Consider the following 18,612-nt stretch of genomic DNA (forward strand, 5'->3'; position numbering starts at 1 on the left):
GCCCAGCCCAGCTGACGACACAGCCACTAAAACACTGGAGAGTTCTGCTCCCTTCTTGGTTTCATTAATGCCTCCACAGGGTCACCTCTGTGCCGCAGATTCCCAGTTGAGAGGGAGTAAAACAGGGAAGACTTCACAGACTTCCTTTGTAATGGATTTGCAAATACACTAATCAGAGCTCCAGACAGAACCTGGTGCTGGTGCTATGGTTCTTTAATGATTTGAGAAGAAATCTTGAAGAGTCCTAAGGTGACACAAGAGATCAAGTCCTGCTAAATGAAACTTTAAATGAATTTCCCCTTCAGAGCACGTACGAGCTATGCCTTTCATCTGCCTATATGATAACCACCTTCACGCTAGGATAAGAAAATATTTCAAAACAACCTCATCAGCATTTCAGCCAAGTTGAAGTGCTCCAAAGGGCTGGTCCATTTGAGGAGGAAATAGGACTGAAGATGAAAGGCATCTTTAGAAAAGGGCACACAGCTAAACCAGCTATCAGCTTGCTACGCCAGCTGACAAAACAACTTCTGTCTTACCCATCAGAAAAGGTTGTTACAAAGACTAACCTTGCTATTTGAGTTACCAGAGCTGCCCTTTGTCACCTTGCTGTGAGTAGCCTGCGTTCCCACCCTCAGGAGGTTCCTCCTTTCTAAGTGGCACCCTCTGAATGTCCCACTGCACCAACACCCTCATCGCAGCTGAGCAGTCCTTGGGTAAAGCTAGGAAATCGTGCATCTAAACTTACAGCCAGGCTGGAGTTTGAGCAGGAAAAGGTCCCAGGATTTCAACTTCATCTTCATTTGTTTGACAACAGCTACAGTCGAAACACTTCTGACAACAATTTCTACAAGTCCACCGGCACAGCAAGAGATCCGAGATTCTAGCGAGCAGACCCTGAAGCCATTGGAAACCAAAGTACAACATTACAACCCATCAACAGCTATGGAGAAAAAGCATTCAGCTGTATTTATGTTTGTGTTTCTGCAACAGAACATTAAGAACTGTATTTATTTCAGCTAGACCAACAGACATGTGCTATGCAGTTACCAGCCCAACCCCACCGATGCCATAACAAGGCAGGGAAATAAGCATTCTCCACAGGTATTTTCCCTCTAGTAGAGATTTATTATTATGTAGGTTGGCAAGAGGGTGGTTTACAAAACACTGTGGTGTAGCAACATGCCAGAGTAGAAACATGCATATTCCTTCATGAACATCAACAAACTAATAGATCAGCAAACGTACAACAGAAGGAATTAAAAACAGAAGGTAAGCGAAAGCTCCAATTTAATCCAGCAAGGATCTATTTAATTAACACAGCAGTGTGAACACACCTGGTCCCTGCAGATGTACCAGTTAACATTTGTATGATCCATACACATATAGCATTACAGCCCAACAAACTCGCCACTAAAATGGATTAGCCAAAGAACACTATCCACGTCTCTCCTCTGCTATGATGATTAATTTATTGAAGAACCTTCCATGATATTTTTTAAAAGAACTTAGTTGACCCAGAAAAATACTTCATTTCTTAGGCTTCCATGATGGCACTGGCAGCACCACCTGTAACAGTGCTCCTCTGCTGTGACAACCAGGGGTGTGAGCTCCCCATCTGAGGGGCAGTGGCCTGTGGCCCCACCTCCATGCCATCCCTACAACCTTCCCTCTGTTTGCTTTAAGAGGATGAGAGAGATAAACTTTAGCCTATTTCCCGCCCACACCAACTCCAAGTTCTGCAGTTCATGCAAAGGCCCATTAAGCAGCACAAGGGCACTGGTAAGAAAGGGCACCGCTCCATAGGCACGGGGAAGACACGCAGCTGCCAGGGCACAGCACCTGCATCCAGGGTCAAACAGCATTACAACTGTGTGTGACCTTGGAATGTTCCTAAGAAGCTGAAGAAACAAAGCATATGAGATTTTCTCCACAGATATCTCCCCCAAATACTCGAGACATTTGCAGTATTCATGAGTGTACAGATACAAGGGCATTACCACACCACGAGGGGTTTCCTTGGAGGAACTCTGATCTACAGAGAAGACTCCTCAGAAACATGTCTTTCTGCTCCAGTAAAACGCATATTTCTTTCCGTAAACAAAATCTGGGCATTGAAAAACAAAAATTACCAGCCCAAAATGTGGTGCAGTACTTATATCTAGGACATCAGCAGAGAGTCAGAAAATACGAGACAATCCCCTCAGGATGGTGCGAGGAGACAGAGTGGGGAGTGAATCATCAGATTAACTCACCTCATTTATTGGTTCCAACTGTCCTTTTAGACATCCAGAATGAAGCAAAGGGAAACAAAATGAAAAAGACAAAAACAGGTTAGCAATGCTCAAATAACTTTAAATTTTCTGCCATGACATGCCCCAGCCTGGGATGAGCTTGAATTTCTGGCAAGACAGTACCCTGCAGATATTAGAGGAAGGAGAAGCCTCCTGACAGGGCATCAGTTTCTGCTGTTTCCAGTCCTTCTCCACCAAGCTTACTCTGCTTCTCCTTCCCCAGGAGCAAAATTCTCAAATTCGTCCTGGAGCATCAGAGTCCTGCTCATTGCTCCTTGCAAATGGGGTATCACAAGTAACCACTTGTTTTATTTTCTTTAATAACCTGTTGCTAATTGCAGCAACTACTTGCTGCTGACAGTAAACCACATCAATATTTTCCAGTGGAAAAAAAAGGCTTCTCTCCAGATTCAGCCCATATCAATGCAGCTTCAATGCCAACTTGTTGCAGCAACATTTCTAGGAAGGGATACAGACTGAATACTCTCCATTATGTACACATCACTGGGCACCTTCAGCCTCGTCCTCAGATGTGAGTTGAAGAATACATAAGACAGAAGTTAAATGCTTGAGCCACACACTCCAAAAATCCACGCTGCAGCCACCTGCCCCAAATCACAGTCAAGAAGTCATAACAAACCAGTGTTTTATTCACAAAGCCACCCTTGCGACATTATACTTGACTCATTTCATTTATAGTTGGAGACTTAGTAGCATTTCTGATGCCTGCTGAAATGTCTTTCCTATCGCGTTCCCTTGATAATGCCTAAAAGTTTCCTAATTGTCCCAGATGTCTTTCTATAGGTGGAATCTCTAAAAAACAAACCCAAACAACACAAAACCACAGAACAGAACAAAACAAAACCGAAACAAACAAAAAACCCCCAAACTTCATTCTACTCTTCCACGTGTAGAAATTGGTTCCTAGCTTTATGCTCATGACAGGGGCAAGACCAGCCTTTTATAAAGAAGCTGGCATGTAGAGGTTCCAAGAACTCTCCCGTGGGCCACATTTTGGTGCAAGTCTCCCTTTTAAACTTCTTGGAAGCCACTGCTTGCCAAACAGGCCACCACTTGTTAGAAGCACAAACTAAAATACTAGAAAAGCTGAAGTGCAATATGACAAGACAGCGATTACAGATAACCATGGACCAACTGTTTAAGAAAACTGCAAATGGTTTAAAGGGCTTTGTCATTCCTTATTAATGCAAAGTTGCCGTCAAAGCTACAGTGGTTTAGCAAAGCTGCAAGGAGGATATTTAAATTGCTCTAAAACAAAGCAGCTGGATCCATGCCACTCGATCGAATGCCATAGCACGTGCCATGAGAAGAAACTGGCTTTTCCAAGTGGCCCACAGGGATGCACGGCAGGCTCGTGTTAAACAGCCCTCCTGTCACCATCAGTCACCAGTGACGTGAACCCAGCCCTGTGTGCCACCAGCCCAAGGGCACACACAGCTGTCCCAAAGGTACCATGAGAAGTGAGCCTGTGACCACCCACAAATCTCCACCAGGAAACAGGAGGGCAGGGATAAGAACTAAACGTTATAGTGCTGGAGAGGTAAACAAGTCACCAGCACCATACGGGGCTGAAATGCAGGGCCCATGAAAGGAAAGCAAACACGACCACCTGTTCATCCACCTCGCTCACACCAGGCAGGTGGGTCAGGGCTGGGGAGGGGCAGAGGTTTAGGGAAGGATGCAGCAGTGAGCTGGCGCTGGGGGATCCCTGAGAGCACAGCTGCTGCAATGTACTCAGCAACCCCCAGAGAAGAGCCCAACCCCGGGGTCGGGAGGCACCGTCATGCCCTGCCACGTCATTCCAAGCTGGCCGAGCAGAGAACAACCCAGATGGGAGTCTCCAGCCCCGAGTGAACCCTCATCGAGGGCCAGGTGCACCCCTCTGCTGAGGCTGAGTGCGAGGCAGGGCTCCATCTCCACACCCTGCTGCAGGGGCCCAGTCCCAGAGTCTGCCCGGGCCTGGGTGGGGGTCCCCCGCTCCAAGTCAGCACAGACACCAATCCCAACCGGGTCCACAGACCAGTGACAACATGCCACGGTGGCAGTGCCCCTGGGGATTCTGCAGCAGGGTGGGGTCCTCACTGGTGACAGACTGTATTGTGCCCCTGCAGTTACACCCCAGGAAAGGCTCACAAGCTCCATCACAGTGAATACCACAGCCTGGGGACAGTACAGTCCCCGCAGCTACACATCCGCGGGTGGCCCCTCACCATGACTGACACCGCGGTGTGGGGATAACGCGGTGTTGCTGCTGTTCTGAGTCCCCATCCGGGTAGCCCACCTTGTACCCACGGGCCCCGACGGCCGTGCTGCCGAAGGCAGTGCCGTGTCCAGCCCCACTCGAGACCCCCGCCGAGCCAGGGGGCTCCGGGAGCCCCGAAGGACACCTCCGGTGGGGTCCAGCCGGGGCAGCTCCCTCAGCATCCCCGCTCCCACCCGGCGGGCGCGGCGGCGGCTCAGCCCCGAGCGGGAGGGAACGGGGGGACGGCGAGGCGGATGGAGGGGGACGCGGCCCCGCGGGACGGGGGTGCCGAGTGGCGTCGGTAGCGGGGTCTGTAGCAGCGCCCGGCCGGCCTGCGAGGCTGGAGATGCCCCGCTCGTGTTCATCACGAACTGGGCGGCTGCGCTCTGAGCAACGGGTGAGAAACGGGCGTCTCGGAGGTCTCTCGGGGTCTGAACAAGCCCGACAACAATTAAGCCCCACAACGCTGGGTGAGCCCATCCATCACCCAGCAGCCCGCGGCTCCCCGCAGCCCAGGGCGCCCGTGCCTCCCACCCCGCGGGTGCCCCCCACCCCGCCAGACTGTGCCCAGGCTGGAGGGGCCCATCGCATCTCAGTCTGCCCGCGGGGTTCAGCATCCTCCTCCCTCCAAGAAGTCCTTGTGCAAAATCAGGACTCCCACGTCCCCGGGGCCATCCCGCTCTCCCGGCAGAGAGGAGAGAGGCCCGAGGGCTGCTCGCCAACCCCGCGGGGATCCGCTCCCACCCCGGCGCCTCGGGAGCAACAGCTGCCGGCCCCGCTCCTGCCCCGGCCCCGCCTGGCCCCTCGCCGGGAGCCGCTGTCGCCGCCGGGAACTCCTCCCCAGAAGTTCCCCCGAAGTTGTGCACCCGCACCGGGCACGGAGCACGGGGGGACGAGGGGGGCCCGCCGCGGCACCGCACGCGTCCCGCAGACGCCCCAGACGCCCCGCCATCCCCAGGGATGAGCGGCGGCCCGGGGGCTCCGCACCCACCTGGATGTACGCCATGGCTCCGCGGGCGCGCCCGGCGCCTCCCGCCGCGCGGCTCCACCCGCGCCCGCCGCGCAGCAGCCGCAGCGGCACCGGCACCGCCCCGGGCGGGGGCACCGGGGGGCGGCCCCCGCGGGCAGCACCGGCCCCGCGCAGCCACCGCCGGCGCGGGGGGACCCGCCGCCCCCGCGGGGCCGGGTGGAGGGAGCGGGGCTGGAGCTCCGAGCAGCTCCCGCCCGGCTCGGCCCTGCCCGCGGAGCCTCCGCGGGGCCGCAACAGGTCCGCCGCAGCGCGGGCGAACACTGACCTCCAGAGGGCCCGGCGCGGAAATTCAGGGATGCGAACCCCTCCTGGCCGCCGGGACACGGCGCCGGTGGAAGCGGGGCACGGCCGGGCAGGTGCGAGCGGTGGCCGATAAAGTGGTTTTACAGCAGCGTTTTGCCACGAAGAGTTCGTTGTGTGAGAGGATGCCACGGACACACTTGAGGTTCAACACGGATGCGGTTGTTTCATGAGCTTGAATGAACAAAACGTACACACTCACGCCTTCCCTGGCAGAGGTTTTACAACTCCTTGCTGGAGCAAGGAGTGAGCTTGGAACCCACAGACCTTAATGAACATCGTGTCCCTGCGCTTAAATGTTGGGTCCAGCCAGAGCCAGGGTGGGAGGAAACGTGGTCCAGCAATGGGCAAATCCCACTACGTGGGTGGTTTGACCGCAAGAGCTCAAGTAGCAAAGCGCTCTTTTGAGGTCAAACTCTTGAAAGCACAGGAAAATCGGGGATTTGGGGCTGTTCTCTTGAGCACCACTTTGGTGCCACACAAATTAGAGGCTTCCCAGCATCCTAGTGTAAACAAAGGCTTCTGACCTCGGTTTTGGAGGACACTCTCAGGCTTCTCGAAGCAGTTTACAGCTCAGCCCAGCTGGATGGTCGGCAGTTGCTACAGGGCATCTCCTCGAGTCACAACAGCCCTGACTCACCACATTTCAGTTTACTGTGGTGAATGGTAAAAGCATCTCCTGCTCTGGAGAAGAGGATACTCCAGCTTTAAATGTTGTCCAGACTAAGAACAGTGGTGACTGCTGCTCCTTGTGGTAAGGAGGGAGCATCTGGGGCAGGATGTCTTTGGAAAGCTCTTGCATTACTGATCTCATTTAGTTGCCCATTTAAGTTCTCATTGAATTCAATGAAAACTCCTGTTGACTTCCGTGGGAAGGGCCATACTCTGAATCAAAAAAAAAATAAATGCTCCTTTTCCCCAGGGAGAGCAGCTACTGCTTTAGAAGAATAATTACCACAGTGAAGATAAGCAAGAAAAAAAGCCTGTAGTGCTTACGTGTTTCAGGCAGTTTTGAGCATACGATTAAACTGTGGTACAAGTTGTTTGTCAATTTTTGCTCTGCAGTTCTTTTTAATTCCACTTCTTTCCAAGTGCCAGTGTTTAAAATGTCAGCCTTTACTTTGAATATTGTTGCTCTTTTCACCACCGCCTTGATGCAGCTTGCAATCACCGAACACACAGATTTTCTTTTTTTTTTCCCTCATGTTGCAACATAATGGAGAGAGGCATAAGGTTCCCAGACAGATTTTTTGACTCCTTAAAGGCAGAATGCTGTGAGTCACAAAACTGGGGCATGCACTACACCAACATTATGTGCATGTTTGTACTTACCCCTTTAAAAATGTTTAGGGCAGAGAAAAACCAAATGCTGCATCACTCGTCACTGACTTTTTTGGTTGACACATATAAGCATTATGAACCAAAAAAGAAGAGCAAAAGAAGTTTTATATGGGGGGGTTGGCAATGCTATTGATTTTTGAATTAAAAATATGCCCTTCCCTCCCCCATGCTTTAGTAGCAGATTGTAGCACAAAGCCATGAGATAGATGTGCTTCCCTTGCACACTCATACATATACATGCATTTAGGTGCCTTTCACACTGTTGCATGAAGGCTTTTAGATGACATTCTCCCAGGACACACATTCTCTACGCAAACACAGCTCCAACCCAGGGAATATGATGGATTCGAAACAGTAGACAGGTGGTTATTGTAAAATCTAATTTCAAATCTGCATATGGCTGATGCTCTGATTAAGCTCTGCTTCTACAGCACTCAGAATAAACAGACCCATTTGACATGATGACAACATAACCTTTGGATGTCCTTTGCTGTGCACGCTCTGTGTCTGATAAGACACATTCCATACTTCCCACATGTAATGGCTGTGATGCAGATGGTGAGGCTTGCAAATGCAGAATTTCTAAGCAGAAAACAAGAAAATGAATACTGCTTTTGCAGAATATGATTTTATGATATATTTCTAGTCTTTCTGGTATTAATACACACTGGGAGTAACATCACCTACATCCAAAGCATGCACTCAAATCATTACAACCAGCCCAGCAAGTAGCAACATCTACCTCCAGCAGAGCAAATCGGTTCAGCAGCTTCTCAGACAAACCAGAACGAGGGCTGTTGGTATTCAAAATGCCATGCCATGCCCAAACCTAGCCAAAGACTTTCAGCTTCTTTATGCCTTAAAGTTAAGGGAGATGAACAGCACTCTGAAAAAGTAGAGGAAGAAAGAAAGGAAGGCAGTCTTATGGCTATTTCAAAGGATTTTCATTTGAATCCTCCTAAAGGAATTGACAGTGCTTTCTGCTGCAAGAGGGAAGCAAAGTGGCTATGCAAGGTAAGATGAGATGTCTTCCTCTGCTGTTCATACACCAAATCCTTACAATCATCACTTGAACCTGCTGGAATAACCAGCTACCACTCTGCCCAAAAATAAGCTCCTTATCTCCAGATGTTTTTATAAATGGCAAGCCACTGTAGCTGGTGCTTCCCCACTGCTGTTGGCAGCCTATAAAGGTCCAGCTTCTCACTGTTACAGAATCGGCTTCGTTTCCCCACAGCATCATCCCTCCAATAAAGGCATCTTCAATTCACTCTTCCAGAGCCATCTCTAGCAACGTGTTTGTCTCCTTGCAGGTGTCATGGAAATGCACTTTTTTTCCTTCAGTGGTTTTTCAGGCCTTTTTCTGCTTTGGGCTTGTACCCTGAAGGGGCAAGTCTGTGAGGTTTTATTCCAGAATTTCTGGGAAAATAGGAGCTGTTCCCTACAACTTGCACCCAGGAGAGAGGAAGGGCTGGTGGGCACTGCATGGAAACCCCCAGCAATGGAGTGGTACACAAGGGAGAGAACTGGGTGAATATCCCTCTTTGGGAGTGCAGGCCAGGCAAAGCTCTGAGAAGATCTATCTCAGGAAAGGGATAGAAATAGGAAAGCAGCAAACTAGTCACCTGCCTTTACCCCCAGCTGCACCCCAGCAGAGCCCTGACACACCGCAGGGGTGAGGGATGGTTTGCTCTGGGACAGGACAGCTCTGCCTCGCTGGCCCCACACCTCACAGTCTTCCAGGAGCAAGGATTAGCTTTCACTTTGCCATAGGGGCTTGTATTTATTCTAGCTCTAGGAGTGACTCAGTGTCAGGGGCTGTGTCAGAAAATGCCTGAAGTGACCTGAGCTGAGCTCTGCTTCCTGCTGATAACGCAGGTGCAACCTCAACCCCACCGGCTGCCTCCCAAGCTCATGCGCTGATCCCTTCAATTCTTTCTCCCAAATTCCCACCTGACATCATGCCCAGACAGCTTTGTTCAGATAGGAAAAGGTCCTTCTACATCATTCCTGGTGTACTCCAGGGGTCAGCAAGAAGCCTGGGCTCCAGTGCCTCTGTTCCAGGCTCTGGTCTCTTGGGGCATGAGGGAGTCAAAGAAATGGATCTTGTCCAGTGATGTTGCAGTTTCCAGCAGGAACTGGGCTGACATCAGTGTGACAGACACAGATTCCAGCTCATGACAAAAGGGGAAGGTTTTACAACCCATTCCCATGACTCATCCATCCTTTGGTCTCAACTGCCTGTAAATCAGCCCATTGACACTGTGGACACCTGTGAATCTGCATGATTTGAAGTCAAGATACCATTTCCCAGGCTTCTGCATTTCCAGTAGCCAACTGTTCTTTATATTCCATTGCATTCCCGTACTTCTTTTTTGCAAATAAGCTCTTATCCCTTTCTGATTTGGCATTACCTACCCCAGGATCTCCCTCTCGTCACATCTCCAGGACCCAACTCACGTCTGTAGCCCTGGAAAGCTCTCCTGTGCTTCACTTCAGAAACAGCCTCTGCTGATGCTGCATCTTGCAGCACATCTGGGTTATTAACTGGCCACCTGGCAGCTCCCTAATTGGCAATATCAGTAAAAGCACATTTTTCTCTTTTCTTAAATCTCCAAATAAAGGGGCTAAATTTGATCTAAAATCCTCAGATCCTCATTACCTCGTATAATTTGTAATGGCCTTGCTCATGCCATAAAAATTACAGCTCCTTTCTTGCACTCTCACACTTTCTGGTTTGTCTTTAACATGCACTCTGGCAGGGAACTGAATGACACAGCATAATCTGCTAAAGCTATTTCTATAGTAAACAGAGAGAAAAACCACAGCCAAAGGGCACGCAGCCTCCGAGGAAGTAAGCACCGCGTGTTATTGTATCCAGCACTCGAATCCGAGTTCCTGCTCGAAGGAAACCTGTCCCCAGGGGGAGCCGTCACCGCCCGGTGAAGTCGCGCTCCATTCCAGCCCTGACCACGTCTCTGCACTGGTCCGGCGCGACACAGCCCGCGGTGGCTTCACGCGGTGTCACTCGTGTGAGCCCAGGGTCATCAGCTGCCCCTGCTGAAGGGAAATGCTGTCTGCTAGGTCACAAGTGTAAATGTGAGCTTGAGGTCATGTCCAACGACCTGATTTTGCAATAAAGACAGGACCTCTGTGACCTGTGACTCACTTGCTCGCAGAGTCCCCCCGGCTCGGTGCAGCTTCAGCAGAGGGAGAGCAGGCAGAGCCTCGGAGAAGGCACAGCGCCACCGAGACTCTTCTGCTTTGGAACTCACTCCCTGCGCTGAGGCCAAAAAAGCTTGGATACGGTAGGCTTTGGGTCATGCTAAAAAGGCTAGAGTATTTTGAGACTTCCGAGGAGAGAACGCTGTATTTATAGGGAAGTTTAGTTTTTCAGTGGCTTTTGTAATTCATTTTGTTTATGACTGGTTTATTCAAGCTGTAGGGATGAGGAGTTAGCTGCTAGATTTCTTTTCCAGGCTCACATTTCTAACTGTTTGCAGACACAGGACAGAGCTATTTTTGTAATATAAGTCATTACAGAGAGAATATCTCACAATCCCCACTGAAGCAAATTCCTAAGGAAGTGAGCTCTATTTTTAAAGTAAATTTCTACTTCATATTTGTTTTAATCTTATAACTGAGAACCAAGCCACATCAGCCTGTCTGAGGCCGAGCAGTATCCCCATTTCTCAGGAAAACAAATTGAACAGAATGAGAGTCACTCCTACGAAGAAGAGCTGGGTGGGAGCTGCAGAAGAGGCTTCCCAAGCCCCAGGGGATTGGGTGTGATCCTGGTGAAGGGGCTGAGCAAATGAGGGACAGAACCCCAGCCTTCGAAGTGACACAACTTTAAAGATACTCAAGATACATTCACTGCCCACCTTAGAAAGTAAGACAATATCTTTTAAGAAGGCCAGACTGTGAGATTTTATAGAATAAGCAAACACAGTCTCAGCACCATCTCTCTGAGATTCAGGGTTAGAACTGTAAGATAAATGCTGAGAGCTTTGGTTGTGTTACAGACTCATGGATGACTTATTTTAGAAGAACAGTCTCATCCCCTGGAAGTTGCTCCAATAACTGTGCTATGACTTTTCCCATTTGATTCACACTAATTTAATAAGTCACAATTCCTATTCATAGGAGCATTAAAAACCATATCAGACCTAGAAAGTGGACAGGAAGGAATTGGCATTTACAGATTTCTCCTTTCCAGCAGTGGCTTAAAGATGTAAGTTAACACAGAAACAGAAGTGGTCAGGCACACTTTCTTCAACTGAATCACCAAGGTGTTACAACAGCCCTGGGCCGTGCAGCTGTAAAATGTAACAAAAGTTATCCAAACCTATTTAAATATGGCTGGTAGGAGAAAAGCTTTTAGACTATGAAACAAATTACCAAACCAGAAAAATAGAGATTGCTTAAAGCTTTTGGAAAAAAACCCCAGTATCAACAGCAATGAAATCCACTTTCAAGCTGCGAAGGAACAGCTACAGGAATGAGTTCAGAATTATTCAGCTGCAAATACCAAATCATCATTTGCAAAAACATGCCCAAGTCAGCTTCAGAATTCAACAGGTTCAGAAGGGCAGGACTATTTTCATGACAAAAGGTTCTGTTTCCAATCATTCCCTCACAGCAGCAGAGACCCTTACATCTGCTTTTCCCATTTTGCGCATCTCATTAAGCAGATGTGCAAAATACTGCATCATGGCAGTAGAACTAAACTTGGTGGGTTAAAGGGGCAATTTGCATTCTAAAGCACTGCAGTGCTGTAACTGAGAAATAAATGTAATCCCTGAATATCTCTGCCTTGAAGGGACCTTGGTTTCACCTGTCTGTGTCTGTTGTTCCATTCTTTTCCCTCCTCCCCATTCCTGTGCATTTACCCTGCAGCACTTTCTGTAGGACAGAGCTCTGCTGAGCAGTGAGGCTGCAATCCAGCTGAATGCAACCAATATAAATGAACTGAGTCCTTTCTGAATTAAAATTTTGTTCTTGCAAGGAATCTCCTCTCTGGACACTAATGGAAACCAAAATCACTACACACAGCAACACACAGTGTGCTCTCTGACACTCAGAGCTGAACTTTGAAGGCAAACCTGTCTTCATCACAGACTGAACCAACCTCATATACAAAAGTCTGCTAAAATCCAGGTGATAACATTACTCCTTGCTGCTGGGCATTCCCCTGGGTGTCTGACTGAAAACACTGCTCTTACGGATCCGATGGTAACACGTTAGATCTTGGGGTTGCTCCCTATATGGTCCTGTGCAAGGCTAAGAGCTGGACACAGTGATCCTTGTGGGTCCCTTCCAACTCAGCATATTCTGCAATTCTGTGGTTACACAGGTAGCAGCACATTATGTTCCTCCCCCATAATGTGCCCAGTGACTTGCAGTTGATTGAGTGATGCTGTCAGGGAATGAGATGCTGTCCCTGTTCCTGAGCAATGTCCTGGTGTGTGTCCAGCCCCATCTACGACCTCATCCTGCTGTGCCAATAGCTCAGCCTGCATCACCTGCCATCACGGGTGACAAACTGCATTCCCACTGGCCTCAGAAAAGCAGTTTATATGAGTCAAGGATTGCATTAGCCCTTTCCCAAGGGAGGAAGCTTACTTGCCCTCCTCCCTGCAGCATCCCTTTTACAGCATTGAACTGGGGACCTTGTTAGCAACACAAATAAGTTTCCAAGCAGAAAAGGGAAAAAAGTAAATCTGATCTCATCCTGGCTTCCTCCCCCACTGGAAGAAATGGAGCAGCAGTGGCCAGCATGTGATCACCATCTTGTCCCCATTCCACAGGGATGCCATTAAAAGGTTATGAAAATACTGGGAGGGAGGGAGAAGGGAGATATCTGTCTGCTCCCTTTGCTGCAAGGGCCTGCTCCCTCTGCAAGCCTGGAACCATCACAGGGAGGGGAAATTTGCTGAAAACAAACCCTAGGTGCTCTCAAGGGGCAAAGATGTGCCAGAGCAGCCAGAACAGCATATTCCAGTATGTGCAGGGTCCTATGTTCAATCAGAGAAACACATTATTCACTCAAAATTAACCTTCTTCTCTGCAATTCAAAAGTTTTTGGGGCAGCTGTGTTTGCTGACCACTGAGAGTGAGCAGTTTTATGCAAATAAAATACCTGTGCACTTCAGATACAGCTACACCAATGGCAGTCAGGCAAATAGATTCTCAAACTGTTGCCCCACCAGAGCCCTCTGATATGAAAGTCTCATTATGAGGGTCTTTATCAGCCAGAGATAAATTTCACCACTGAAATGATCCTTTTTCAGAGTCCCTCCAGCTGCCAGAGACAGGTGAACAGCACTTTCACCGGCTGACACTTCAGAAGGCAGGAAGCAGCACTCACACCACATCATCTTCCACAAGAGATACAAGCACTGAAAGCTTTGGCTGAAGGATTTCATGCAAATCCCCTCGTTATCCCTCAGAAAAGCTGTCACATTTTCCACTGAGGGCTGACTCTTCTGATGACCATCCAGGTAGTTACCATCTCCTCCAAGGGGATGCACCTGCCCCTCCTTACAGCCCAGCTGCTGCCTTCCCTACTTACACTTTTCTCCCACCATCTCCTCTCCTGCTTATCTATGTGGATGTTTCTGTTGACACTCTAAATCAGCTACTAATCTCAGCCAACAGCATCTCATTATAATTAGCTCTTAATTGCCACTTAACACAGGGATCACTTTGGAAGACCATAACAATTCTTCCTTGAGGAATTATTAAGCTCATTATGTGCCTCTATACACATTTTAGATAATGAGAATTATTTCAGGAGGCAAATTTAAAACACCACTGGGCACACAAGCTGTGCACACAAGATTTATATGGTTTCTTGGAGCACTAGCAGCATTTTCAAGTAACAAACCACAGAAGTCAGTGTGCTTTGCTACCATCCTCCCACACCCACCACGTCTTTATACTGAAAGCAGGAACATTTTAAGAAGCACCTGTAAAATGTGATGGGTAAATGTCACAGTAAAGTTGCATTGCTACTGCTCTGCTGGAATTGGTGCCCCCAGCCCGGTGCAGGACATCATAAAGACTCTGCACATCAAGGCAGACAGCACTCGAGGAGCCAAGAGATAAGCAGACTGTTAGAAGAAACTCATTCTTAGGCACATACAAAGCTTTGGCCAAGAATTGCTTTGTTCCTGAACAAGTCAGACTCCTGAGAGATTTGAAAATGGGCAATTTGCCAAATTCTTACCAAGATCTCCAGCGTTTTCACAGCAGAAGCTACAACTGAGTGCCAGTCTGCTCTGTTTAGTCATCTACCTGTCAGAGCAGCAGTGAGGAGACAGAGAAGCCTGATGCTACTCAGGTACTGCCCCATCCACACTGTGCCAACAGGCAGTTTAATGTCTGTTTGCAGCACTCTGGAAAACACTACACTGACATAAATGGGGAGAGATGGGCCAACTGGTTTCTCAGAGCCTACTGCCTCTGTTCTCTCCATTTCCCTTGGTGGGTTTTTTTTACTGTTCAGGAGATATCATTAGTTTTGGTAGGGTCTGAATGGCTGTTGAGCTCCAGTAGCTTCTGGGAAAACATACAGGCTCTGTACAGAAATATTTTTTTGGAGAAGTTCCCATGATTCACAATCCTTATGACTAGCAAGTTTCTCCTTTTTGAAACACACTTAAACAAGCCTCCAAGGGCACACAACAACAAAAAAAGAGGCACTCAGAAGTCATACTCACACCCCCCATACAACCACCTCATCAGCAGCAGCCCCTCTGCCAGCAAACGGACCTGGAGCTGAGAACTGCATGGAATACCAGTGTCAGGAAGGCTCCAAAAAACCCTCCCTGCAGAAGCCAAGCCTGCACAACCGATTTAAGTGAAGTGAAAGTCTGTAAGTGCCTGTTAATTTGATGGGTTTTATGCCTAAACGTGGTCCTAGGAGGAGAACTTCCAAGAAGCAATAGGAATATATTCCTAAATGCATTGCACAGCGCAGAGAAGTCTTTTGCAACAGAAATAGAGGAATGACTCATTTCCTCTGTAGCGGCTGCTCCAGCGTTTCACTTGCACAGGCAGTGGAGCAGCTCCCTGTGCCATGCCAGGAGGAACTGGGAAACTCAAGAGCAGCTTCCAGCACACGTAAACCAAACTGAATTTCAGAAGGACTTGTCTTTAAAACCAGTGATCCCCCATTGTCCTCTGGCAGAGCACAGGAGACAGATTCACAAACTGTGCCCCAACACTCCCTCCCTTGATGGGAGTTTTGTCTTTCAGCATTTTAATTTTGCACAGGATTAAACCTTGAGAGAGTGAGCCAGGAGTTGCCCTCTCCATTGCCCTCCCCTGAAGCAGGACTACTAAGCACAGGGATTTGTCAGTGAATTCAGCTCCATGTTTCTCTTCTCCTCTACTTGAAACTGGAAAGGAGTGGACTGAAATCACAGGGGAGAAGTGAGCTATCAGTTGGGCTTTGCTGCAGTTCTTCCTCTGTTTCTACAGCTATCAGGTTTCTGTCAGCACAGTGAGACTTTTCAAAGCAACCCTTCCACTTTCTCCACTATGAATCTGCCATAAGGGTAATTTTTCTTCTTTAATTTGATAGCTAGTAACCTTCACAGCATGATGTCCATCAAGCCTGTCTCCTTGATTCCTTACATCTCCCTTTCTTTCCCCTGCCCAGATTACTGTATGGGCTCTGCAGAAGGGATAAAAGCCAACAGAGGATCATAAGTATGATGAAAACACTAGCAAACCCTTATTACATCCAGCCCAGCTCAGAGAGCTGAGTATTCTTTATGCAGCTTTGGTCTCAGGTTTTTTTTGGGGAGGGGGGTGGGGGAAACTCCCAGGGGTCTCAAGAAAAGCAGCCTGTAACTGGAGTAGACAGAAATTTTCCAAGTCTCTGAATCAGCACTGCTGTCCTTTAAAAGGAAAAAAATAAGGCTTCTTTAACACAGACTGGAACATGGTGACATTTGATGTATGCGTTTGTAACAACCTTTAAGCATTTTGCATAGAAATTGTTACTTGAATCCACAGGCTGTTTACAGCCACAGAACACACAGTACCTATAGCTCTCTTGCTGATGAGCATTATAGTGCTTTGAATCTCTTACAAAGCAGTTACAAACATGCCAATTCTTGGTTAGCTATTTAAAATAGGACACTGCAGGCACACGCACCAGAGCAGAGGTAGTCTCTTAACTAGGCATCCCAAATGGTTAAGAAACCCGGGCAGATCTCTCCGTGGTCAGCCCTCCATATCCTGCTTTTTTTAGAGCTGGGAGCTACTCTAACCCCTCGAGTAAGCACAGCACTGCTCCAAAGCATCAGCAAGCACTGAAGGCAAATCCTTGTGCTCTAAGGGGTGCTAATCCTTGCCCCTACATTGACCACCAGCTTCCTAGTGCTGTTTGGCCCAACGAAAGCGGGGCTGGCTGCTCTTCTGCTGGCAACTCAGATGTGTGTCACTTACCTCAGGGAAGATTCACCAGGCACACATTTAAAGAGGTGACAGGAAACGAACCAGCCTGGAACAGCAAATTTCTCATGTCTGAACTCTTTTGGAGCCTTATGAAAATGGGATGCACAAATAAGAGTCCCTTCCCTTCCAGGCAGCTTTAACTTGCATTAGCGGTATTTAATCAGCAATTCACTACTGACCTTGGCTGCATTACAAGGGATGTATTTGCACAGGGATGGAAAGATTTTAAACAATTTATCCAAAGAGTTGGATGCAAACAGGCTTTTCTTTAAACATCAAGCATGCAAGTCCTTAGGCCAGTTAATTTTTTGTTAACAGATTTATCATGAAAGGAAAGGCCCGTGTTTCCTTTAATGATTTTCTGCTGAATAGAAACTCAGGCTTCAAACAGAGAAATACTTCAGAGCAAGGAATGAATGGAGACCAGAGGATGGTTATTGCTTTTAAAGGAAGCCATTAATAAGAGATAATGTTATTAGAGGTAATGTTCTAAATACATTTCCACCACGCTGACTTGGGTGTCTGAGTGTTGACACTAAAGGAATGACATTTTTCCAGTCTCTGCCAGCGGGAAGTGCTGGGCTGCCTCAGCACTGTGCCAGCACCTGCTGCCCCTCTCACAGAAGCTACTCCCTGGGAGGCAAAGGCAGGTACACAAAGACCTGGCAATAGTTATTTTCAGCCTGCTTTGACTCAATGATTAAAAAGCTCAGGGTCTTGCTGTTATTTCATTCTTTAATAGGGAACATCAGCACAAGCTCTAAGTGTACAGTTCTAGCATCTTACCAAAGACTAACAAAGGGCAGGTAACTTGCTGGCCCATCACCAAAACTCCTGCTGGCTCCAGAAGGACTTTTCTCATATTTAATAAAGCACGACCTACACAGCTTGGAACAGAGATGTGTCTGTACGTGCCACACTGAAGAGATCACACAGATACTGTGAAACCGAGTCCTAGCTTTTTATTAAGCACCAGAAAAAGCATATTTGCAGCAACCTAAAAGTGGAGCCAGAGAAACAAGGACTGAATCCTCCTTAACCTCTGAGCAGGACAACCCCAAACCCCAACGTGCTGCATTTCACAAGTCAGCAACACCACAGGTGGTGCCAGCCGTGCTCTCCTCTCTTCTGGCTCTCCTCCCACGTCCCTCTGCACAACTCCCAAGGTGTGGACTTCCTGCTTTCCCATGGTTTTGTCACTTTAGTAGTCTCCTCCCAAAGAGCACACAAACCTGCCAATCATAGTTCTGTGGCTGCAGGTATCTTTTACTGAAAAAAAGATAACAAGGAATTTAAATCTTGAGACATAGGTGCTTTAACACAGCTGTTTATTACTATAGTGAAATATTCAAACAAAACCACTGACTTTTTATGGAAACAATAAAAGTGCAAATGTATTTTGGCATTAAATAGGAAATGAATTTATAAATGTTTCATTAAAATGGGCTGACACTTTGAGCCTATAAACACTTTAAAATAAACCAAAACAATAGCAGCTGAACACTTCAGTTTACTCTTTGGTCTTATGATTAACCAGCAAAAAATAGTTGTACCAAGAATGTCCATTACAAACAGACACTTAAAATTTACATTACTCTGCAGAGATTCAAAATCAAGAGGAATGTTTGCAAGATATTTGGTCAGATAAAATATAATAATGCCTTTGAGAAATACAAAGCATTTTTCAATACAAAATGAAATCACATATATGAATTTTGGTACTGTAACTAAACTTGTTCTCTTTCAGGTATGTTCAATAAAATCAACTTCATTTGCACAGTCTTTGCAAAATTAGATTGCAGGTAAGAGAACCAAGAACCCACATTAGGGGTAAATAACATGCTCTTTCTTCTGTGTTTGTGTTTCAGTTTACACACACAGAGGGAACCACACCGAATCTATGGTACATTATA

General features: G+C 47.7%; 1 protein-coding gene across 1 annotated transcript in view; it reads right to left on the reverse strand.

Annotated features, from left to right (window-relative positions):
- SYT17 (synaptotagmin 17) overlaps positions 1 to 5,603 on the reverse strand; it is a 34,095-nt gene extending 28,492 nt beyond the window's left edge. Inside the window, exons 1-3 of the mRNA XM_027743986.2 lie at positions 5,549 to 5,603; positions 2,256 to 2,273; positions 749 to 897 (exon numbers count right to left, since the gene is read on the reverse strand). Coding sequence (XP_027599787.1) covers positions 749 to 897; positions 2,256 to 2,273; positions 5,549 to 5,563 — 182 coding nt within the window. The 5' untranslated portion in view covers positions 5,564 to 5,603. The remainder of the gene's footprint in view (positions 1 to 748; positions 898 to 2,255; positions 2,274 to 5,548) is intronic.
- Positions 5,604 to 18,612: the final 13,009 nt, after the last annotated feature.

This window comes from Pipra filicauda, unplaced genomic scaffold (genome assembly GCF_003945595.2).
Source record: "Pipra filicauda isolate LSUMZ 115617 unplaced genomic scaffold, ASM394559v2 scaffold127_size2900866_pilon, whole genome shotgun sequence".
NCBI classification, from domain to species: Eukaryota; Metazoa; Chordata; class Aves; order Passeriformes; family Pipridae; genus Pipra; species Pipra filicauda.